At 29.8% G+C, this 26,727-nt stretch overlaps 1 protein-coding gene and 1 long non-coding RNA gene across 2 annotated transcripts; one reads left to right on the forward strand and one right to left on the reverse strand.

Moving 5' to 3' along the window:
* Positions 1-9,422: 9,422 nt before the first annotated feature.
* On the reverse strand, positions 9,423-13,189 carry LOC127130714 (GTPase-activating protein GYP3). Its single transcript, XM_051059681.1, has 9 exons — positions 12,972-13,189; positions 12,566-12,635; positions 11,770-12,423; positions 11,493-11,678; positions 11,268-11,381; positions 10,359-10,417; positions 9,766-9,832; positions 9,615-9,666; positions 9,423-9,505 (listed from the first exon to the last, which is right to left on the reverse strand). Exons 1-9 carry the CDS (start codon positions 13,019-13,021, stop codon positions 9,423-9,425), a joined length of 1,335 nt encoding a protein of 444 aa, XP_050915638.1. The 5' UTR covers positions 13,022-13,189.
* A 3,815-nt stretch (positions 13,190-17,004) lies between these two features.
* On the forward strand, positions 17,005-23,584 carry LOC127129136 (uncharacterized). The gene is made up of 2 exons (XR_007806188.1): positions 17,005-17,127; positions 23,363-23,584. It is a non-coding gene; the product is annotated as an uncharacterized LOC127129136 (long non-coding RNA).
* The last annotated feature ends 3,143 nt before the right edge of the window (positions 23,585-26,727 follow it).

Below are 26,727 nucleotides of genomic sequence, written 5' to 3' on the forward strand. Positions count from 1 at the left end.
GGTAATGGTAGAAGCGCGTCGGTATCTAATACAAGGTCAACCGAAACTTTCATATATCCCACCGGGAGGGGATTATGGTGAAGTAATTCACCCGAAGTGTTGTGCACTTTTCCCTTGCCAACCATGCGATAAGTTGGTGACGATAGATACAGCTGACAAGGTGAAATGCCCTAAACCAATAATAAATGTTATTGTTAACGTGTATATGTGTCAAGTAAAAAAGTGCTATTTTAATTTCATAATAACATATATAATTACCTCGGGAAATTTCGGTTGACAATTGATACTAGCTCGGTCACTAGTATCTTTTGCCTCAGAGGCGCACCTTTCCTCTCTATACCTTGCATTCTCGTTTTGCAGTTGGAGTACTTGTGCCCTTAACTCCGCCAAGGTCTCCATCACCTCTTTGTTGGTAGGATTTTTTATTTTTGGTTTTTTATAAAATGACGACGGAGTCACACCAAAACCCTTACCCCTCACACGACCGGAATACTCAGGAACATTTAGTACTCGACTAAGTACGCTCCTGCAATCCTGGACCTCGGTTGAAGGTAAGGTTTGGGATAAAGTCTCCTGAAATATTATTAGAGGAGATTAAAAATGAATTATATGTCTAACAAAATTTTCGATATAATTAAAGAAATAATGTTACATATACTTACACATTCGTCATAAATAGTTTGGACCGCTTCAACGACAACCCCATCCTTCCCAACCCGAGCAGCCTTCCATAATACGTGCTCCGGAAGAGATGTTGCGTCACTTTTCTCCTCGGCTAGCTACACATTGAATTAGATTATAAGATCATCAATTATAACATATTGTGACAACGTATAAGCTCATAGCATTTGAATATACTCACAATTCTTTGTTGTAACCGTGCATATCCCGTACGCCTTTTTTTGTACGGATACGCGGGTTTTGATGCCCTTTTTCGATTTATGTCGCTTACTTCCTGGATAAAAAAGTTTAAGGCATATTAGAACCAAGTAACTTAACAATTGTATAATACCATAATTAATAGACATTACATGGAATTTTTCGTTTCTTCGTTTGGCGACAAAGTTATCCCATTCATCGGCTGAAATAATCGCGGCATACTTCATTGGCCGTTCTGCTTCAACAAATTTTCCTTCCTCATCCTTGAGAAATTTGTTGGACAAAAAGGATCGAAATCCTCGGAGTCTTTTTCCGGCCAATTGAATACAATATTTTTGCCGGCTTTCATCGATGTGAAAGGATCTCTAAAAAACATACACATGGAGTGTGTTATTATAAAGTAATATTATAACAATATATGGTCAACAAATAGTCAACAAAAAAAACATATAACAATATATGGTAAGTACCTGTATCTCGGACCATATTTTTTCTTTGCCAACCTTCAAGTCCGGACTTCTCCAATTATCACATGTAATCGGAATATGTTGTCGAACAAGGAAACCAATGTAACTTGCCAACATTGAACCGTTAGGCTCAATTAGTTGGTCTTCAGCACTCCAATGTACTTCAAATTTTACACCCTTGTCTCTTGCACGAATGATTGACTTCATAACAGTCAATCCTCGTTTGATTTCTTTTTCAACATTGTTACGTGATTCATTCGCGTCATGGGTATCGTCTTGGTTAGCCATTTTATCTGTAATATAGAAATGATTCAATAAGACCCAAGTAAGACAATGATTCAATACGTGAACACATTCATATACCTTCCATTTCTCTCATGTTACAACAATCTAAACTCTTTTTTTTTTATCATTATTGAATACAAACTCACACACACCTACTGCATGCAAAAGACCAATGCAAACTTATGGTGTTTGGAACATGAACAAACTTGCATCCATAATCATCAAACTTCCAAGCACAAGCTCAAACACACTTCAAATGATATCAGTTTTCAATCAGAAATAAAAAACTCAGTTTGCCCTAAACAACATTAATCAACATAATGCACAAAATGTAAAACTAAGTTTAGAAAATGCCCTAATCAAACACATGAAGAAAGTGAACGGTAACGATGGAGAAGAGAAATACCTTCAAGGTGACGGTAACGATGGAGAAGAAAGTGAACAGTGACGGTGAACGTGAACTCAGTGAACGTGAACGCAGCAGCAGAAAAAGGCGACGGCGACGATGACGGTGAGGGAGGGAGAACGAACGGAGGACGAGAGTAATCGCAGTAGAGAGTAATCGCAGTAGAGAGAAAACCCAGTTACGTAAACGAAATAGCTTATAGAGAGGGAAAATAAAGAGACATGCAGTATATGTTATAATTTTAATGTTTACTAAAGGGGACCTTAGAGGGCACTTTTGTAAAAAAAGCGCCCTCTAAAGGGGGCCTAAGAGGGCGCTTCTGGAAGCGCTCTCTAAGGCTTTCCAAAAGCGCCTTCTAAACTGGAAATGTACATGGACTTAGAGAGCGCTTTTTTAAAAGCGCCCTCTAAGGGTAACCTTAGAGGGCGCTTTCACTAAAGCGCCCTCTATTGTTGTCCCTCCATTTCCTCATTATTTTTTTTTGGCTTCACTTTAGAGGGCGCTTTCACTAAAGCGCCCTCTATTGTTGTCCCTCCATTTCCTCATTATTTTTTTTTTGGCTTCACTTTAGAGGGCGCTTTGTTACAAAAGCGCCCTCTAAAGGGGGCCTAAGAGGGCGCTTCTAAAAGCGCTCTCTAAGGCTTTCCAAAAGCGCCTTATAAACTGGAAATGTACATGGACATAGAGAGCGCTTTTTTAAAAGCGCCCTCTAAGGTTACCCTTAGAGGGCGCTTTCAATAAAGCGTCCTCTATTGGTGTCCCTCCATTTCCTCATTATTTTTTCGCTTCACTTTAGAGGGCGCTTTGTTACAAAAGCGCCCTCTAAATGGGGCCTAAGAGGGCGCTTCTAAAAGCGCTCTCTAAGGATTTCCAAAAGCGCCTTATAAACTGGAAATGTACATGGACATAGAGAGCGCTTTTTTAAAAGCGCCCTCTAAGGTTACCCTTAGAGGGCGCTTTCAATAAAGCGTCCTCTATTGGTGTCCCTCCATTTCCTCATTATTTTTTCGCTTCACTTTAGAGTGCGCTTTGTTACAAAAGCGCCCTCTATAGTGCGCTGTCTATTCCAATAGTATGCTCCTTATTTTTTCTCTTCACTTTAGAGTGCGCTTTTGTAATAAAGCGCCCTCTAAGGGGCGCTGTCTATTCCAGTTTTTGGCGTAGTGAATGCAACTGTGAGGTGGGTCTATAGAAGCTATCTCCCAAGAATCTCTTCTCTTCTTGTGAGACGCAGCCAATCGAAACTTGAAGGATGTTACGACATTCGATGACATACCTTCTCGAATCAGTGTGTTTCACAATGAAATCAACAGAGTTATTCATGTGAAATTTTTTGATAGCTCGCACACATTCTTCTTTAGTGCAAAACATATCTTCCACTTTTAACTCACCCTCTAATCGTGGATACGGGTTATAAAAAACACTGTTGGATGTTTCATCGTCATGCAGATCCATGTTTCTCATATGTTGAGACAGATTATATACATGACTTGGAGGTAATGGCACTGGATGATCGTCATCTTCAATGTTGTTGTTCAACATATGATCGACCTGTGTCTCAGTTTCTTCTTCTTCTTCATCAACAACGTTGACTTCTGCTTCTGCTTCTAGGTCGACTTCATCTGAGTTTTCTGAATCGAATTCATTAGATTCAGCTTGATTAGTTTTCTGAGATTATTGAGATGGTATACTTTGTTGAAGAGTAATATATAACCCAATAGAGTTGCAACCAGAATGTTCGTGACTAACAAACACATATTCAACATCTTCATCGTCCTGTACCTTTAGCAGGTAAAATTTACATTGACTATTCTCGAAATAAATTGGATTTTGATACGTGATTTGAGACACAAGACCAGATCCTATGCAGGATTCTATTCGGTTTTTCAAATGCAAGAAATTTGAATTTCTCTTGATCGTAAGTCATATAGTATCGATGTTTCAAAAACAAAACTCATATACATCACACTCATATGTCCCACCGCTGCAGTGAGCATTGATAATATATTTTAGTGTAAATGGCATTGTAATATTTGGGTGCAGATGAATAGTAAAAATTTTGGGGCAGATGAATTTGTGTTGGTTTAAGGATGACATAGGAAAACACTTAAATAGAAGGTGACATGGCATGCATGCAAGACTTAGCATCATTCCATTTGGCGCCTGCATGCATTATTTATACATGAGGCCAATCCATATGACGCCTTGTATGTGTAGACCTTGAGATTCTGCATTGCATGCAAATAGCCATGCAACCTATGTCAAGACCATGCATGCAAGCTGCCACAACCTATGAGGCGGAAATCCATATGGCGATAGCTATGGGATTTTGCATGTGCACGCCAAACCAATTGGCGCTAGCTTGCATGCCCATTTCTCCATGCATGCAAACTTTTACATGTCTCTCATTATAAATAGCCATGCAATAATCACTTCTTCATCACCAACAATCAGTTCTACATCTGCAACAATCACTCTTTCATCTGCAATAACCACTGTTTCATCTGCACCACTACGACAAGATGTCTCTTCTCACTATGGGTGAATCGCATAGACGCACAATTGCAAACATAGCAACTTATGTAAGCATTTACTTCTTGTATTATTTTTATAACACAATTATTTATAAAGTAACTTATTTTGTTGTTTATTTTTTAGGATGTTTATAGGTTTCGAACTCGTGTCCACGAATTTGTTCACATGGACGCGATGATTCAACCTTATGTCGAACTCGCGGATTTTGGACATGTAAGCAAAATAATGTCTTTTTCGGTTGATACTAAATTTATTCTTGCATTACGTGAAAGATGACGCCCCGAGACACACACATTCTGGTTTCCAACCGGTGAATGTACCGTGACGTTAGAAGATGTCTACAAGTTATTGGGACTACATATCGAAGGTAAGGAGGTAAATGGTAAAACCAACTATGCGAATTCAATTTGCATGGACATCTTGGATGCTGACTTATTAGATGATAACTCGAGAGTCAAGGTATACTCCTTTCACGCCTTAAGGCATATTACAACAACTTACAATTATATGAAAATTCTATCGAAGACGCTCGAATAATAAAAACTAGGTGTTATATTATGCTTTTAATTGGTTTATTTGTATTTCCCAAAGGTAGTGGTTCTAGTATGCATGATATGTATTTACCTTTACAAAGACATGTAGATAGAATAAGAAGTTATAGTTGAGGGTCCGCTTGTTTGGCTTATCTTTATAGCTCTTTGTGTAAAAATGCACACAAAAACACATCTATATTTTTTAGATGTGCTATTTTGCTCCAAGCATGGAGTTGGTCCAGACTACCGTCCCTAGCGCCCGTCAACCATAACCCGTTCACATTCCCGTACGCGCAAAAGTAAGTTCTTAACAAACAATTATATTTACTTACTTTACCGATTATTACCTCGAAATAATATATTTACTTTTATGGTGCAGATGGTCGGCACATGGTATGAGTTACAACAGATGTCCTAGACACCGTATTACTCAGTATCGCAATCTCTTGGATCACCTTCGACCGACAGATGTATTGCCATTAATCTAATTAATTCGTAATAATTTGTTAATTTCTTGTAACAAATTGATAATCTAATATATGTTCACATTTCAGTTCATTTGGCGTACATATCTAAATTTGGATCATGACCATGAAATCAACGAACAAGATGCAACCGTCTGGACTGCATGCACACCGGTCATAAGATTCACCACTGTGGAGATGCGCAATAGTGATCGTGTTAAACTACAGTTCGGTATGCTTCAACACCTCCCAGATCCCCCGACAAACCTCGGAGAATGGAATATACAAAAAGTTAACGACCAATGGAAATTTAACCCATGGCAAAGCTTCGTTAGATCTGAGTGTTGAAAATGGAAGCACCGACAAGACCATGTTGTAACTGACGATGTGATGCCAACCAAAGAAAAACCAACTCGTAATTATATGGCTTGGTACATATCGGTTGGATTTGAGTTCATCGTCGAGGATATGTACCTATACGACCCACGTTTGACAACTTCCACACAAGAAGGTTCAACATCTAATCCCAAACAACATTGTCAGACCGGTTACTCACAACCCCCCATCCATCAAAATTTCTGATCCACAAACACACAAACCTACGACCCTAACATGTCAAACACCCAACCACACTACAAGAGCATACCTCGTACCACCACCAACAAGTAGATCATCATCAAGACACCCAACATCGCTATGCACCCAACACATCACCATACCATAGTCTCCTTAGCCAAAACACTCAGCGATCATTTAACACCAACCGTCCCTCCTCCTACTATAGCCAAGAAGTCCAAACATCATAAAACCAAAACATGCAACAACCATATGGCTACCAAACGCCACAACAATCAATTCAACCTTTCCTCGACACATCATTCACACCAACATCTCCCTTCAATTGTCCTGGTCGCTCTGCAATAACTCAAACACTCCACAACTACTCTGGCATGGGTCATGAACCCAGTTATGGCGGTAGCCCTTCAATGCATACACAAGACTACAAAAAGGTATTTATGTTTATTGAATAATTAATATATCAGACATAAATAATGATCATATACATTTTTTTTGATAAATCTAATTTTTATTTATTTATAATAATAACGGGAGAGTTTATAAATCTAAATACAAGCCTGTTGTTTCTTTCAAGAAATATAACATCACACTGCAAGTTGATTGCAGATTCTTTTTCTATATAAAAAAGATTTTGAACCCCATTTATTTATATGTCCCACCTACACAACATGTAAAATGATGGGCTCACAGTATTTAATTATTTCCTTATCTCATATGTTCATTTATTTTTCAAATTCTCTTCCATAATACTCTTCACTTTCATAATTACCTTTCAGATGACTCAACATTAACATTGAATATGTATGATGAGAAAAAGAAAACTACGTGAAAGTATTACCTGTAGTGAGGAGTTGTTTGTATAGCTTGTTTCTCCCACACTACTCTTCACGTGAAGGATGTGTTCCATTGTCATTAAGAAAAAAATGTTAATTGCAACAATGTGTAGTGAGTCACAAGGGAGCTGGAAAAATTGTTATTTATAGTGACAAACTTAAATAAAATTTAAGTTTATATAGATAATTAACTGCAATAAATATACTATTTTTTATTTTATTTTATTTAATTTTTATAAAGATAATTTATTGAGTAAAAAAAGAAAAACTTAAAATTTAATCTATAAAAAATAACAAAAATGATAGTTAAACATGTACAATCTATCTATTAAAAAAATTTCAAAAGCATAAAAACGTCATCATCAACAAAAAATATGCAGTTGCTAATCTATCTACACATGCATTACCCTCATTGAAAATATGATATATCTTAAATCTAAAGGAGTGTATAATGTGTAAAATATTTTTTCTTTTAAATAAAAGAACGTCAATGAACAATATTCAAATTATAAAATGTACAAATACTCAACATTTAGTCAGTTTCAAGTCAAAGATTTTTCTAGTTCTTCCTATTAGCATATTCGATAGAAAATATGATTTCGTTAAATTGAATTTGAAAAGGGGTGCAAACTCAAATCTTAGCTGAGAAATCTCAAAAGAGTGTTCCTAAATTATCCCTAAATATGCCGCCACCACAAGTTGAGATCCCATAATTTCCTTTTAAAGCTCCATTTATATTACGCTTAATCCAATTAGGACTAGAAAAATATCAACTAACTTGTATGATTCTAGGTGCGGAAGAAGATTGACATTTGATTTCAAAGCAATTATTAATTTTTAACTTATGAAATGAATAGTACATATGCCCATTGAAAGAGGTAGATGACAAATATACTAATTGTTTAACATGAAAAATATCTCTATCAAAGTCAATGTTACCATTTTAAAATCTATCATTTCTTATGTGTTAAGTTTTCCAAAGAGTTATTATGACGAGAGATATGATTAGATTCTGAATTTGAGAATTCAAACTTCTACAAACAAGTTTGTATAAGCTTTCGTAACTAGTTTAATAAGTTTTCATGTGAAACACACTAGTGCAGAAAGAAGATTTTACACCCGTTTTTTATACATATTACACCCGTTATGATAGGGTGTAAATTCAAAGGGTGAGATATGTATGAAGAATTTACACCCGTTTTAAAACGGGTGTAAAAAGAGAATATATTACACCCTATTTTAGATTTAAAAAAAGGGTGTAATTGGTAGATATATACATTAAATTTTAAGACATTTACACCCTATTTAATATAAAACGGGTGTAAATTGTCACCTATTACACCCTGTTTTAGATAAAAAAAGGTGTAATTGGTAGATATATACATTGAATTTTAGGACATTTACACCCTATTTAATATAAAACGGGTGTAAATTGTCACCTACATACATTGAAGTTAAACGAATTTACACCCTATTATAATTCAAACGGGTGTAAAATGACAAATATTTACACCCTATTTTTGATATATCAAATGTAAAATATCTTATAATTACATTTAATTTTAACACATTTACACCCTATTTTGTGTATGAAGGGTGTAAAATATCTCAATTTTTTTAAAAATATTTTATTTGAAATTTCATTAAACCAAATATTTTTATATATTCCTGGATATTCAATAAAAAACAAAAATAACCAAAACAAACATTTCTCTAATCTTTAGAATCTTGCACCAAGTCATACATCAACAAAAATTGTATTCATGTAAGAAAAAAATTCAACCACTTTGTTCATGTAACTTGTACCAATAAATCATTCATGGAACAAAAATATATCTATATATAAGTTTTTTTTAATCGCTTCTGTTTTGTCATTAAATCTTTCTTTTCCTGGTTCTCTTGCTCTTCAACCTTTTGCAAAAAGAATTGAGCCCAAAGTTGTCGGATGTGATCAATTGACTCTTTTTCATATGATGAGGTGTCTGTGAATATCTGCAAGTTCAAACATATAATAAATTAAACAACTACATGTTAAAACAATAATTTACATGTTTTTCATTAAATATATGTAATATAAAATACCTCATTGAATCTTTCAACAATACAAGCATCAATAATGTCAAACATATTTTTCATGACATAATATCCACATGCCCATCCGTTATCTTGTTGATGCCCCTGCATATAAACTCCTAGTTACATTAAAGCCACCAAAAACAACAACATCACAAACTTTTTTCCTTTTTCACAAAATTTGTACCAACACTAACTTTCTTCACTCGACATAGAAACACATACAATTTTAGTTGGTTCAGAGCATGTACAACTATAATTTTATCACCATAAGTGCAATTCAGTAATAAATATATTACATGTTTATAATGATAACTTACAAATATATCACTTGCAATTATAAAATCGGAATTTTCTTTTTCTTTATCTCATTTATAATAATATAAATAATCAAGATACCATGGTCCAGTAACCCATGCAACCTGCACTCCTAGATAATCCAGATGATTGGCTGCAAAGGAAGCACACGCAAGAAATTAACAATTAAGGATGGTACTCTAGAAACAAACTTCACTTGGTGAGTTCAAAGACATGAAAATGACTTAGAACGTTATACACACCCAATTTGGGAAACCTCTCCCGCACCAACTCTTCAAAAACAAGTTGATCCACCTGATAAAATGAATATGTATTTGAATATGTCAAAAATTCAAACAGTAGTTATTTGAGCATTACTGAATTTACTCAAATATCTTTATAAGAATAAAATACCTGAGACTCTATCATATCCTCTGAAAAATAGCCATCAAAATAATCATCTAAAATGCCCATTAAGGTCCTGACAAAAAATTATAGTTAGAGATAAAACGCAAAATTAGTTCAAATTTGCAATATTGAAAAGATGATGCGTAAGTTTGGTGCCATTCTGATAGCTTCTTATTATGGGCAGTTATGGGTTATGTGTGTTTCTGTTAAAGAATAAATAGAGAAAGGAAAAAAAATAGATTATGGGATAGTTTTTGAATGATTTTGGGAGGGAGAGACCAAGCCTTCGAATTTCCTGGATAGGAATTGCTATATATTTATTCGATCATTGTCTCTCTAAATTATCCCTAATGTACTAGTGTGTTAATTCTATATTAATAATATAAACTTCTGTTTAAGACAAATTCTGCAGAGAATTGTTCTATCATTTCTATTTTCTTTTCTTTAATTTACTCCCTATAAATACCAGGTTTCTATCACATTCCTTCATGACAGCAAAGCTCAACAAATACAGGAACATTTAATATTATGAAGCTAAATTGAAGTGCAAATACTGAGTATATACTCTAGAAATCTAAGGAAGCTTTATCAAGACCTACCAAAAGGCATTTTCTTCAGGCATCAAAAGCAGCAATAAGCCAGCAAAAAAATTCATTGCCTGCAATTTGAATTATCCCAACATGTTAAGTCAGCGGATTATAGAAGTCGCGAACATATATTACAGTCCATGTGATAAGGTATACAATAAATTCTGGCTTAAACTATTTCATTATCCATGTTGTGGTACAGATCATTAATATTCATGAATCAAAGATATGAAAGGTGTCGTGAGGCCTTAACCATGGCCCTTTGCACCTTCAGTCAGACATGCAGGAGTAAGACAGCATCTTAAGACAATGTAGCAATAAGAGAACATTTTAAGAAGATGCAGGAGTAGGACTGTATCTTAAATATATGAATCATTCCTATCATGCTTTGTACACATTTCAAGCTCAGCGGTCTCTCATATGAGAAGGTTGATATAGATTTTATAAACTATAAACAATTTATGTATAATGCCACAGTGGTACAGATCATCTTCAACTAATTATAATATCAACTTGGGAAACATGGTAAGTTCAAAGTCTAAACTACCTCAACAAAGATCGAAAATTTATTTTGTGCCCGTGAAATGATAAATGGTTAATGTTTACTTCACAAATAGAAAATTCAAGTCTAGAAGGCTTTTAAAACTCTTTTTATCAATGGTTTTTGGATTCCTTGGCCTATAATGTGAAGATAACAAAATTTTGGCCCCCAATTTTTTAAAGAAAAAAATACTAAAACAAAGTAATGAGTGAACAAATTTTATGAGTGATCGGCTCACTTATATGTACATTTTTTAATCTAGACACCTTATTAAATTGTTTGACAGAAAGACCTTTCAAGCAAAATACATCAGAACCATATTGAAAAATACTAGGAAAACTTCTTTTTGAAAATATGAAATTATATTCAGAATGAATGACCTGGCAGTAACCAACAGAGGGATTGTGTCGAGCATATGCAGTAAGTAATCGTCTCAAAGCATTTCTACCATCCTCATCCAAAGCAGGATGACCGGGAAATGTCCGTGGCAGATCCTGCACAAACAAGCAACAATTTGGCACATTAGACAAAAGTTTATTCTATAGCATCGTAAAGATAATATCACAGCATCATAAGTAAGGAGGTGAAGTGTCAAAGGTAAGGACCTTCTCAATCTGTCCTTTCCATTTTTCTGGTACATGTATGAGTTCTGCATTTATTTTACCATCATTGTCATCTAATTGCAAGTTTTGATGATTACTTTTAATTTCAGAATCACCATTGGAGGCTAGTAGATTCTGATAATACTTGTCTACTCGTCTTGCTTTGACACCCACAAAAGCTTGCCAGAGCTGAAGCACAAGAACAAACAAGGGTAGCTCACCAAAAATAAAAACACTTCACAAGAAAATGGATGGGATGTCTCGTGTATATATAGGTTACCTCTCCCCTAAGTGCCATTGGCACTCCCCCACGAACAAGAACTTCCAACTCTTCTATCCAAGGACACGGAACCTGCAGTGGTGCAGCATCAGCAGCAATCCCATTTGCAGAGGTACTCAAGCCATCAACACGAGGAGAATCTGGACTAGGATCGAACCTTTCAACATCATAGAACTCGTCCTCAGAGTCTTCCTCAAATGCTCCTTTTGGTGATTTAGCATCATCAGAATGAGATAGTGATTTCTCAGTTTTAGCGATCTTCTCGTCTTTTGAAACACCATTCTTGTTTCTTTCATCTTTTACTGATGCAGTTTTCTTCTTTACACGGGCACTCATCATATCCTCAATAATATGAAGAGATGACCTTATGGTTGACCATAACTGGACTCTATGAATCTTAGTCACTTCAGATGCTGGTAACTCCTCCTTTTGACTTCCATTTTCAATTGTACTATCTTCACTGCCAGGGACGTGCCCGCTTGTTTGATGTCCATCAACACCCTTCTCTAAACTCGCATCAACTTCTTCCCCGACAACCTCGTCCCCAGAAACTTTCTCATCTTCTCCCACAGCTGAGGCCAATTCAGAAGACTCCGTCTCTGCCTGCCTATCTAAAAATGACTTCCACTTCTCTGACCTTTCCTCCTCTTCCTCCTGAAACCAAAATTGAGTAAGTTTTAAGATCAAAACAACCGCCAGATTGAAAAAAACCAACATTGCGTGAAATTTCCTTCCCATTATTCTCCTATTCTTTCCTCTAAAACAAAAGAAAAATAAACCAAAAGCACTACAAGACCTTGTATATATTCGCATATTCACGGTATCTTTGCAGGTGCTGAGGTCTCACCGTAAACCCATAGGCATCCCTGTTCACACCAAAATACAAATCAATTTCCAAAAATCAAAGTTAAACCTCAACAAACAATTACCAAATGCAGACTAGATTAACACAGGAAAATCCATAACTAAATCAATTAAATCCATCAAAACAAAAACTAAAAACACTAAAACACACACGGACTCATTCACTCAGCATTGACTCATTCTCAATAATTTGATTATCCAAACACTAAACCAAAAATGGAAAGTTGAATATCACATAGATTCAATAGCAGAAATAAACTAAATCATCAACCCTAAAAAACCGATGTAGAATTAGAACTAGAATTGAACGGATCTAGTAGAGAATGAAGTGATTATACCTCTTGTGATCGAAAGTAATAACAGGATTTGAAGTTTTGTTAGTTTTCATTTCGTAGATTTGATTTGAATCAGAAGAGAAGAAATAGGGTTGAAAATACGAAGATCTCGTTTTACTTGATTTTCTGCAACTGTATTTTGTAAGCAGCAGCTAGTAAGAAGAAGAGTGAGAAAGTTGAAGAGAGAGAAAGAGAGAGAGCACATGCATAGAGAGAGAGAGAGAGCGAAAATGGCGTCACGTTATTAAAAACATGTGCTGCGTGATAATAGCTTCACGGAAATCCAAAAGTTGTACTTAGGGATTCCTAAATTTACACCCTATTTTAATATAACGGGTTTAATATAAATTTAGTCATTTATATTGTTATAATTATACACCCTATTTTTAAATATAGGGTGTCTATTGTTATATTAATATTCCAAAATTTACACTCTATTTTAATATAACGGGTTTAATATAAATTTAGTCATTTATATTGTTATAATTATACACCCTATTTTTAAATATAGGGTGTCTATTGTTATATATTAATATTAAAATTTATTATTTTTTTAAGAAAATTTAAGATTAAACAAATAAGAATAATAAAAGTTATTGTTTAAGGCACCAATATTTTATTTTTATTTTTAAATTTACACCCTTTTTTTGAATATCAGGTGTAATATAGAGTTGATAATAAATAATATTTGAATTTACACCCATTATTTAAAAATAGGGTGTCTATTGTTACGTACTAAAATTCAAAATAAGACTTTATTTACAAAACTGCCACCGCATTTGCTTTTTACACCCGTTTTATGTAAAACGGGTGTAAGTTTACAAATTATATTATTCTTTTTGTACTAGTGACAATCACTTAATGCAATGTCAGAAAAGTAATGTGTATCTGCATCTTAAAAATAAATGGTTTACAGTTTCTACATCATGATTTTAGAGAGAACACCTCGAAACCATAAGCATTTTCCTTCGAATTATGTTGTCTTTTGTTGTAATAACATTATGCATTTGTTTCCAAGTCACTAATTAACTTATGAGGTGCTTTTTAAGGATGCCAAATGAATTTTGTTTAAAAAATATTAATGTGATCCCTCCTAATACAATTGTAGGTATCTTTAAAAAATAGATCCCCATTTGTAGATCATGTCCAAATTAATTTTTCAGCATTAGTATTATCATATGACAAGTTAATCTTCAAGTGTCTTCAACAATTTGAGAAGTCAAAATGGATAAGTCATGAGGAATGTTTCAACTGATGTCTTGGATAATTGAATTAATCTTACTAGTTTGCATATATTGAATATTCCTTGATAATACAAGGTATAAATCTTTAACTTTGTATCCCAACCAATTATCAATCCATAAATCAATATTCTTTCCATTATTAACCTGTCAGCTACTATGTTACTCCAGAAAGAAAAATGATGCTTAAAGTCAGGTCATATTGAAGAACAAATATGATGCATGATTGGTTTTTTATGCCTGAAGTATCAATTAATCATCATATAATACTAATGATCATTGATAGTCAACAACTTCTAACAAATAGATAAACAACCAACTTTATTTTTTATCTTAATATCTCTCAGACCAAGACCTCCTTTAGACGAAGATGAGCAAATAGTCTTCTATGATGTAGTAATCAACTTTCTAATCCATGAAAAATAAATTGGATGCAAGAGTCTAGTTTGTTAAGAAGATTGATTGATCATTCATAAATCCTAAAACTATACTAAAGTATGTCTTATATGATTGACTGGACCAAGTAGCTTGCTTGATCAACACACTATCTATAGTTATATGGATATGATGAGATATAGGTTTGCCTTTGAATATAGGAATTCCAAGATAGTTAAATGGTTCTATTCCATAATGAATCCAAGCATATCTACAATGTGCCTCAACCTAGTTTCAGAAGTGCTTCCACCATTAAGCTTACATTTAGTTAAGTTGATGTGTTGACTAGAATTCTAACCATATTCTTGAAGGAAATAGTTAATGAAGATATTTTTTCTGATAGTTTTGCAAAATATCTTAAGGTCATATAAAAAAGTGTGGTAAAGAATGATTGTCTTATCAACCGACGTGTATGTAACTTTTTTGTAAAATATAAGTTATGTAATTCTTTTTTATATTTTAGTTTTTTTTTGTCTTTTCATATTTTATTTTACTCTTTTTAAAATTAGTTTAGATTAAATTTGTCTTATATAATATTTAATTTCTCTAATATTATGATATAGACTAAAATTAAATATATACCACAAAATTAATTTAAAAAACCCAATTTTATAGGAATTAAAACAAAAAAACAAAAATATAAAAAATATAAAAAATATAACTTAATTCATCTTTTGATCCTTTAACATAATTTAAGTTTTCACTTTGATCCCTTGTTTAATAAACATTATATTTTAGTCCCTCAAAAACTATTTTGTGAGACAATATTATTGAGGGCCTACCATAACCTTTATTAATTATTTTTAAAATTTTAATCATTAGATCTTTTTAATAAATATCACAAGATTAGAAATTGATAGTCTACTAAATGTAACAATAAACTATTAACACATAATAATTTTGATATAACTTCATCTTCTTCCCTATTCTCCTTCATCATCTTCATCTTCTTCTTTCTTTACCTTCATCATCTTCGTCATCACATTCGTCTCGAATGTAAAAAATTTAAATTAAATTTAAAAAGAGTCAAAATTAAATCCAAAAAAATTAATACATTAAGTCAAAACTTACATAGTGAAAATGAATATTGATCAACAACATGCAAAGTAAAGATCCAAATCAATTTATTAATGAATTTTTGGATGGTACATAATGTACAAACATAGAAATTGATCAGCTCAGAGCATTTAATTCTTTCCTTATCTTATGCAATAATTTTACAATTATTTTCTCACTGTTCACCATTAATGTCTCAACAAAGAGATGGTAGTTGAATCTATCCATCATAGAAAGAAGGTGTCTTTTCCAAACAGTTTGCTGGATCAATACTCTATCTATAATTATATGGTATGATGAGATATAAGTTTGACTTTAAATAAAGAAACTCCAAAATAATTAAATGATATATGTTCTATAGTAAATTTAAACATACATGCAATGTGCCTCGACTTAATTTCATAAAACTTACATTTAATTAGATGGTACTTTTTGATGGTACTTTTGCAAAATATCTTAAAGTCATATAAAAATAGGTGGCAAAAAGATCAGTTTTCTTTTCAAATTGATATTTATATTTTTTTAAGTGTTAGTTATGTAATTCTTTTGTTAGATTTTAGTTTTTTTTAGTTTTTTTTTACTTTTCATATTTCGTTTTACTTTTTTTAAAATTAGTTTATATTAAAATTATCTTTTATAATATTTTAATTTTTCTAACATTAATGATATAGATTACAATTAAATTATATATATATATATATATATATATATATATATATATATATATATATATATATATATATATATATATATCATAAAATTAATTTTAAAAAAATCAATTTTATAGAAGTTAAAACAAAATAATAAAAATAGTAAACAATATAAAATTATTTACAAAGAACAAAATTTTAAAAAAATAATTACAAAAATAAATTAAAATATATATTTATATGGATCAATTATGTTTTTAAATTGAAATGAAGTTTTCTAGGCACAACAAAGGAAGGTCATTGAGATATTACACATGAAATACTATCTCCTGCATTTAGAGATTTTTTTATTTAAAAAAACCAACATTTTCGAATTAAATTCCAAAATAATTAATATTTTAAATAATTTATCAATCTAATTATGATATAAACAAATAAAATTGTTGGCAAGAAAAATAAACATTCATAATGGAGGATGCTTTTAAATATTGTACATAGGCGTCATTCCCAATGGTGACCGCATATACATGATGTCACTGCAAGTGGCGCATACGTGCATCCTATAGGAGCATGTGCTACAGGCGGGACTACTGCTTTGTTTATGGTTTCTATAAATATTGCATCCCCTCCCCATTGTTTTTCACACATCTTCTAAGTCTCTCCTTCAATTTTTCTTCAAAGATGTCTTCATATATGTGTTCTTACACTACTACGAAAAACACTCATCACAAATGGTTGGAAAAAGGGATACCATCATGCTGAATCAACTGTTGTGAGGTAAGGTGTGATTGTATGTATGATGTTTTCCACCACAGTTGTGCGACCGTAATTGTATCTAAATAATGCGCTACCTACCACAACGATTAGTTTAAACAACCGTTGTTATATTGTTTAATGCATAATATTTAACAATGGTTGTACTAAACAACCGTTGTGATATGAAATGCTTATTTCGCTAATAGTCATTAAACATATAACCTTTCAATCTGCACTAAAACATTATAATATGATAAATTAAGTTATATTATAAGAACAAGTTCGCGTTCAATGCTTGACAAGAGTTCTTCAACTCCTTATTCGTATTTTGCTCTTTAACAATTAGAACTTGGTTTAGTGATTGTAGTTCTTCAACCACCCTTCTCTCCACCTTTAGATTTGTTTGCAAAGTAAATAATATTTTGCAAACAAAATTAGAGGTGGAGAGAAGGGTGGTTGAAGAACTACAGTCACTAAACCAAGTTCTAATTGTCAAAGAACAACATGCAGATAACGGTATGAAAAATTATTGTCAAGATATGAACGTGTACTTGTTTTATAATACAACTTTATCTATCATATTATAATTTTCTAATGCAGTTTGAAAAGTTATATATTCGATAAGGGATTGGATAAACACTCAAACCACATAATATATAATAAACTCATCTTGTAAACAAACATTAACAACAACATTCATCGAAAACATTCATCAACAACAAACCATAAGCAACAATCATGATACATCAAACATATCAAGTCATAGAATGCTTTAGAAACGTACCATACATGTCCTATAATGGTGTATCCATAATGAAATAAGGAAGAAGTTAAAGTTAGAGCCGTAAAATTATGTTTATTTTAAATGGATGTCATTCTGGATCTTTGACACAAGTTTGCAACGCTAACTTTAGCTTTGTCCTCTTTATTAAAAAAAAACATCCCTACCTACAAGTCAAAACAAGCAGAAATTCAAACATTATGAAACAAGTTATTGAAATAAATTTTGAAAAAAAAAACTATAGTAAAAATGAACATGTAAATACCCATTGGCTAAGATTTGATGTTATGGTTTCGTTTTGGGGTTTCCACATGAGAGAGACAACTAACAGATTTGTTAGAGTTTCGTTTTGAAGAGACAAGTGAAAGATTTGTTAGGATTTTATTTTGAGAGAGATAATTGTTATGTACTGAAACGATTATGGGAAGAAATACATTTTCCCACAAACATTAGCGTCGGTCATGGCTGACGTTACAATTAAAATAAATAATTAGTTAGAACAATTAAAAAGGTGGCAAATGAAATTTGTGGGGAAAATGATTTTTTTTTGGCACCAATATTAACGTCGGTCTAAACTGTCGCTATCATTAAAAAATAAATAATTATTTAAAACTAAAAAAAAGGAGACAATAAAGTTTTGGGGGGAAATGAATTATTTTCGCATGAACATTAGATTCGAACCTAAAAATTGATTTCTTTGATGAAGAGAATGTCAATCGAACCCTTGAAGTGATGAGACGTATATGTGATTTCTTAAACTCTTCGATGAGAAACGACGAAAAACAATTTTTAGAAGCGATTTTGGGAAGTGATTTTGGAAAACAATGAGAAACTATGAGAACAAAACTAAAAAACAAGAGCGTTAGCCTAACAATTACCGTGTCGAGAGGTAGATTGTGAGTTTAGTTAAGAGATGAAAAGCGATTTCTAGAAATTGATTTATCTTTCATTTGGTTTTTTGTTACATTTGATTTTTTTACTCTTTAATATTTTATACATTTGTTTAAAATAAATTTCATATATTTTATACATTTCTTTCATAATAAGTTTTATTTTATTTTCTATTTTATATATCTATTTAAAATAAGTATTATCTGGTTTATTTTATTTTACTTTTTTTCATTTGGTTTTATTTTTTTAATAATTTTTAATATTATTATTTTTACTTAGTTTTATTTTATTAATTTATTTATGGATCATTTTAATAATTTAGAATTTATATTTTATTTTATAAAATTGAATTAATTAATATAGTTTTAATTTATAACTTTAATTGATTTTTTTAAATTTATAGTTTTAGTTTATATATATTCTTATAGTTATATTTTTTAATTAAAATAATAAAATAAGTTTATCTTATTTATAAGTTTAAATTTTTTAAGTTAAAATAACTTTAAGTTTATAATTTAAGTTTATATTATTTATTTTTAAAATAAGATTTAAAAAATTTGTTTGAAGTTAGGAATTTTATAAATTTGATTTTGTGAAATTAGTTTTAGTTTATAATTTTATTTATTTATTTAATATTTATAGTTTTATTTGAAGTTATTGTTATAAATTATTAAAATAATAAAAAAGGAAAAATATGGGGAGAAATGCATTTTTTTCCACAAACATTAGCGTCGTCCATGACTGATGTTACAATTAAATTAAATAATTAGTTAGAACAATTAAAAAAGTTGGCAAACGAAATTTGTGGGAGAAATGAATTTTTTTTGCACCAATATTAACGCCGGTCTAAACCGTCACTATCATTAAAATATAAACAATTATTTAAAACAAAAAAAAGAAGACAACAAAATTTGTTGGGGAAATGAATATTTTTGCACGAACATTAGCTTTGAACCTGAAGATTGATTTCTTTGATGAAGAGAATGTCAACCGAACCCTTGAAGTAATGAGCAGCATATGTGATTTTTTAAACTCTTCGATGAAAAACGATGAAAAGAATTTTTAGAAGCGATTTTGGAAAGTGATTTCTAGAAGTGATTTTGGGAAACACTGAGAAACAATGAGAACAAAATCCAAAACCAAGAACAAAATTCAAAATCAAGAACATTACCCAAGCAATTACAGTGTTGAGAGACAGGCTATGAGTTTACTAAAGAGATGAAAAGCGATTTCTAGAAATTGATTTGTATTTCATTTGATTTTCTGTTACATTTGGTTTTTTACTCTTTAATATGTTATATATTTGTTTAAAATAAGTTTTATATGTCTCAAATTAAGTTTTATTTTATTTTATATTTTATGTATCTGTTTAAAATAAGTATTATTTGGTTTATTTTATTTTTATTTTTATCATTTGGTTTTATTTTATTTTATAACATTTTATAGTATTATTTTTATTTAGTTTTACTTTATTAATTTAGTTATGGATCATTTTAATAATTTATAATTTAGTTTTTATTTTATAAAATTAAATTAATGAATATAGATTTAGTTTATAGTTTTAATTGATTTCTTTAAATGTATAGTTTTAGTTTAGATATATTCTTATAGTTATGTTTTTTAATTAAAATAATAAAATAAGTTTAACTTATTTATAAGTTTAAATTTTTAAAGTTAAAATAAGTTTAAATTTATAATTAAATTTATATTATTGATTTTTAAAAATAAGATTTAAATATTTTGTTTGAAGTTAGGAATTTTATAAATTTGATTTTATGAGTTTAGTTTTAGTTTATAGTTTTATTTAATTTTTAATAATTTAGAGTTTTATTTGAAGTTATTGTTATAAATAATTAAAACAATAAAAAAGGAAAAATATGGGGAGAAATACATTTTTTCCCACAAACATTAACGTCGGTCATGGCTGATGTTACGGTTAAAATAAATAATTTGTTAGAACAATTAAAAATGATGGCAAATGAAATTTGTGGGGGAAATGAATTTTTTTGGCACCAATATTAACGTCGGTCTAAACCGTCGTTATCATTAAAAATAAATAATTATTTAAAACTAAAAAAAAAGGAGGCAATAAAGTTTTGGGGGAAAATGAATTATTTTCGCACAAACATTAGCTTCTAACATGAAAATTGATTTCTTTGATGAAGAGAGTGTCAATCAAACCCTTAAAGTGATGAAAAGCAGATGTGCTTTCTTAAACTCTTCGATGAGAAATGACAAAAACCAATTTTTAGAAACGATTTTGGGAAGTGGTTTTGGGAAACGATGAGAAATTGGGAGAACAAAACTCAAACGCAAGAACAAAACTCAAAATCAAGAACATTACATTAGCGATTACCGTGTTTTGAGACACACAGTGAGTTTACTGATGTGATGAAAAGGGATTTCTAGAAATTGATTTGTTTTTTATTTGGTTTTTTGTTACATTTGATTTTTTCCTCTTTAATATTTTATATATTTGTTTAAAATAAGTTTTATATATTTTATATATTTGTTTTATAATAAGTTTTATATATTTCTTTCATAATAAGTTTTAGTTTATTTTAAATATTATATATCTGTTTAAAATAAGTATTATCTGGTTTATTTTATTTTTCTTTTTATCATTTGGTTTTATTTTATTTTATAATTTTTTATATTATTATTTTTACTTAGTTTTATTTTATTAATTTAGTTATGGATCATTTTAATAATTTAGAATTTATATTTCACATTATAAAATTGAATTAATTAACATAGTTTTAGTTTATAATTTTAATTGATTTTTTTTAAAATTTATAATTTTAGTTTATATATATTCTTATAGTTATATTTTTTAATTAAAATAATAAAATAAGTTTATCTTATTTATAAGTTTAAATTTTTTAAGTTAAAATAACTTCAAGTTTATAATTTAAGTTTATATTATTTATTTTTAAAATAAGATTTAAAAAATTCGTTTGATGTTAGGAATTTTATAAATTTGACTTTATGAATTTAGTTTTAGTTTATAGTTTTATTTAGTTTTTAATAATTTATAGTTTTATTTAGATTTATTGTTATAAATAATTAAAACAATAAAAAAGGCAAAATATGGGGAGAAATACATTTTTTTTTCACAAACATTAGCGTCGGCCATGGATGACGTCACAATTAAAATAAATAATTTGTTAGAACACTTAAAAAGGTGGCAAACGAAATTTGGGTGTGAAATAAATTTTTTTGGCACTAATATTAACGTCGGTCTAAACTGTCGCTATCATTGAAAAATAAATAATTATTTAAAACTAAAAAAAGGAGGCAACAAAATTTGGGCAAATGAATTATTTTCGCACGAACATTAGCTTCGAGCTTGAAGATTTATTTCTTTGATGAAGAGAATGTCAATCGAACCTTTGAAGCGGTGAGAAGCAGATGCGATTTCTTGAACTCTTCGATGAGAAATGACGAAAAGCAATTTCTAGAAGCGATTTTGGGAGGTGATTTCTGGAAGTGACTTTTGAAAAACATTGAGAAACAGTGAGAATAAAACTCAAAATCAAGAAGAATACTCAAAATCAAGAACATTACTAAGCGATTACCGTGTTGAGAGACAGACTGTGAATTTACTAAAGAGATGAAAAGTGATTTCTAGAAATTGATTTGTCTTTCATTTCGTTTTTTGTTACATTTGATTTTTAGCTCTTTAATATTTTATATATTTGTTTAAAATAAGTTTTATATATTTTATATATTTGTTTCATAATAAGTTTTATTTTATTTTATATTTCATATATCTGTTTAAAATAAGTATTATTCGGTTTATTTTCTTTTTCTTTTTATCATTTGGTTTTATTTTATTTTATTTTATTTTATAATATTTTATATTATTATTTTTACTTAGTTTTATTTTATTAATTAATTATGGTTTATTTTATTAATTTATAATTTAGATTTTATTTTATAAAATTGATTTCATGAAAAAGTTTTAGTTTATAGTTTTATTTGATTTTTATTTATTTTATAGTTTAAATTTATATTGTTATTTTTATATTCTTAATTAAGATATTAATATAAGTTTATCTTATTTATAAGTTTTAATTTTTTAGTTTAAAATAAGTTTAAATTTATATTACTTATTTTTAAAATAAGTTTTAAAAATTTGTTTGAAGTTAGGAATTTTATAAATTTGATTTTATGAATTTAGTTTTAGTTTATAATAATATTTAAAGTATTGTTATGAATAATTAAAACAATAAAAAAGGAAAAATATGGGAGGAGATACATTTTTTTCGCACTAATTTTGTCTATGTGCTGTGATGTTCAGATTTTGCCTAATTTTGTAGGTAAAATTTATTAAAATGTCTTGCAATATGCTACAACAGCTAGCTTGTTTTATCTTTCTAGTATTATATATGGACTTTAGAGAATATGGTATTACCTAATGTTAATGTCTATATTACTCTCATTCTCAATGCTTAATGGGCATTTATTTCCACCTTGGATTTATTTTTATATTATTATTTAAGCTATATTTTTTGTTTACCATCAGATAGTTCACGAGAATCATCCATTGTTAACTTTTACATTATTTTTAAAATGTTGCAGGAGGATGAGAAAGATGATGATGAGGATGATGATAATAATCAGTAAAGTTGTTGTTACGCAAAATCAAAATCAAAATGGAGAAACATATGTTATGTTTAGACTGGCTTATAATATGTTTAGATGTTTATTGATAATATGTTTAGATAATTTATGATTGCCTCGTGTCTAAATTAGCTTATAAGTATACTTATTTTGATACACCTTGACATGTTCAATGGACTAGTTTTAAGTATAATTATTTTGATACACCTTGATTGATTATCTCTATGTTTGCTGCATTAGTGTTGTTGATTCTCAGCATTGCTCAAACATACTTTGTAGCTTATTAGTATTCTGACTCAAAACTGCCATGGATCTCAAATTGTTTTATAACTAATTTTTAATTATCTTTTTAAATATTTATCGATTAGATATGACGTCACAAGTGAGGAGCATGATGTTAATAAACAGATTTTGATGTATCCTAAAAAGAAAAATTAAAAGTAGGTTTCAACATAAATAGATCCTGGTAAGTTATAAAGAATATTTTTTTAAAAAACTAGCGTCGCCAAAACCGTCTCTAATATAAACGCACAATAAAGTTAGCATCGGAAAAAGAAAACGCTAATGTTGACGTGTCATACCATATCATCATTTCTGACCGACACAAAAGTGTAACACGTAAATCATTTTTCTATGGGCTATCCAATCATAAGTAAACATGTGACAAAGCATAGCGTTAAACAAGGTCGACGCTACATGATGACGTGTAATTTGTTAGCGTTGCAATAGACCGATGCTAAGGATGACGTGTGAAACTTATTTGTTGAGGGGTAATCTTATCACACACAAGCATGTGTTACATGTTAGTGTCGCCATACCGTTTACAAAAACTGACACTAAGATTAGTGTCGGCTGCACACTACTACTAGCTTCCGACTTTGGAGAGTCCGCTTCGACGCCGACATTAGGTCGACGCTAACATACAATATCTGTTATTGTTTTTATTTGCATTGTTAATGTTTTGTGGTTCTTGATTGCTTATTTGTCACTCTTATGTGTGGCTTCATTGGGTGTGTTATTGTAATTGAAGATAGAGGAAAAGAGAAGGTAGATTATTGATTTACCAAAAGTGGATTGCATTCTGGATTTGCATATTGTGATAAAATTTAGTATTTTTTTTTATAATATTAAATTTTTATTTTTTGGTTATTTTAATATAATTAGTATGTAAAGTGTTAGTAATTTTTTGTTTTTTAAAAGGTAGATATCACATCAACTGATTAACAAAAATGATGTGAAAAATAGAACATTTCACATCGATAGGTTTGATGAAACCAAGGTTCAATATCATTTGTCACTTCGATGGACAATTTTATCCGATGTGAAATACATTTCTCACATCGGTATTTTGTCTGATGCGGAAAAAAATAGATACTACATTACCCTATCTTACATTGGATAAGAATTTGATGTGAAGTGTCACTTTTACCCGATATAAAAAACATTTTATATAATAGTGAGACAAACAACAAACTATAGTCGCATGATCTTATAGTTTATTAATAACAAACCCGTGATATTGCACGGGTTCTCATATGGATTCATAATATACTTTGTCAACTTTGAATTCATATTTTTGAATCGTTAACATTTATAGAGTTACAAACATAAACTAATATAATCCACCAGCTGTGATTCATTTTAAATAGTACATTAAAAAACAAAAGTAATATGAATAAAACCTTTAATAGTACATAGTTATTATAAACTTCAAAATGCAACATGTCAACATCTCTAAAAATATCTCTCAACTAAACAGTAAAACCTTGAAGTTCATCGTTGCAACAATAGACTTTTTCCGGTTTATAAAAATATTTGTAACTTATTCCCATTTATAAAATTAATTGTATCCACAATATATTTTTTCACGTTTATAAAAACATTTGTAACTTATTCTCGTTTGTAAAATTAATTGTATCAACAATAGATTTTTTTCGTTTATAAAAATATTTGTAACTTATTTCCGTTTATAAATATAATTGTATCAACAATAGACTTTTCCCGTTAATAAAAATATTTGTAACTTATTCTCGTTTATAAAAATAATTGTATCAACAATAGAAATTTTCCTATTTATAAAAGTATTTGTAACTTATTCCCGTTTAGAAAAATAATTGTATCAACAATAGACTTTTTCTCGTTTATAAAAAATAATTGTATAAACAATAGACTTTTCTCGTTTATAAAAATATTTATAAATTATTTCCGTTTATAAAAATAATTTTATCAATAATAGTTTTTTCAGTTTATAATTTTTTTAACGTATTCTCATTTATAAAAATAATTGTATCAACAATAGACTTTTATGTAGCAATATTATAAAATTTGAAGATAAAAAAACATAAGTATTGTAGTTTTTAAGTGTGTATTTTGGATTGAAAAAAAGAGAAGTTCCTAATGTATCAGCATCATGTTTATCATGTTTGATATTCAACGTAAAACGTAAGCAAGAGCAAATAATGACAACTCATTATATTTATCATTAATCGTAATATTATGTAACTATCTCTTCTCATTAAATTATTTTTGTGTGAACTCATTTTCAATATATTGTGTATAAAAAAATTTGTTGCTCCAATATGTTAAAATTTGTTACTCATTAAATTGAATTTTTTCAACCATGCAAATGTACGAAGATAATGAAATTATTGTCTAATAAACATGACAAAAGCATGATAATACTTATGGTTCAAAAGAATCATAAAGCTTAACAATGAAATACATAAATTTTCTAGATGTGTATATTGGATTTTAAAAGCTGATAGTTGATCTTGTAATTAAACACCAATGTATCTTTTAGTACTTTATAAATGGAAGAGAGTGAAACATTTATGTAATAGGGAAATTAAAAGTCAAACAAATTATATTTTAATTTTAGTAGGTTGATAGGAATGTCAAGGAGACACGGAGGAGAATACTTTCCTTCTCCCTACCATAAAAGTTCTCTCCCATCCTCATCCCCATTTTTATGTATGGACGAGTTTCATTTTCCAAAGACAATATCAACATAAATAATCTCAATTTTTATCACTTTCAATCAAATGCATAGTGAAAATATAAATTGTAGCTATAAAACAAATAAAATATTAAAATATTACTGTGAGTTGTTATAAACATCAAATTTTAAATAAATTAATAACATATTAGATGAAGAAAGTAAAAACAAAAAGAAAAGAAAAAGATAACATTATGGTTAAACGAAACTGTGGTATCTAAAGTGATTTTTTTATATTAAAATAACCATCTTTTCTCCTATTATATTTCAAACTAACCATTTATTTCTCATAAATTTTATTCAACTAACTTATCAAATAAAAAATTTC

The sequence above is a fragment of the Lathyrus oleraceus genome, chromosome 3, assembly GCF_024323335.1.
Source record: "Lathyrus oleraceus cultivar Zhongwan6 chromosome 3, CAAS_Psat_ZW6_1.0, whole genome shotgun sequence".
Classification (NCBI taxonomy): Eukaryota; Viridiplantae; Streptophyta; class Magnoliopsida; order Fabales; family Fabaceae; genus Lathyrus; species Lathyrus oleraceus.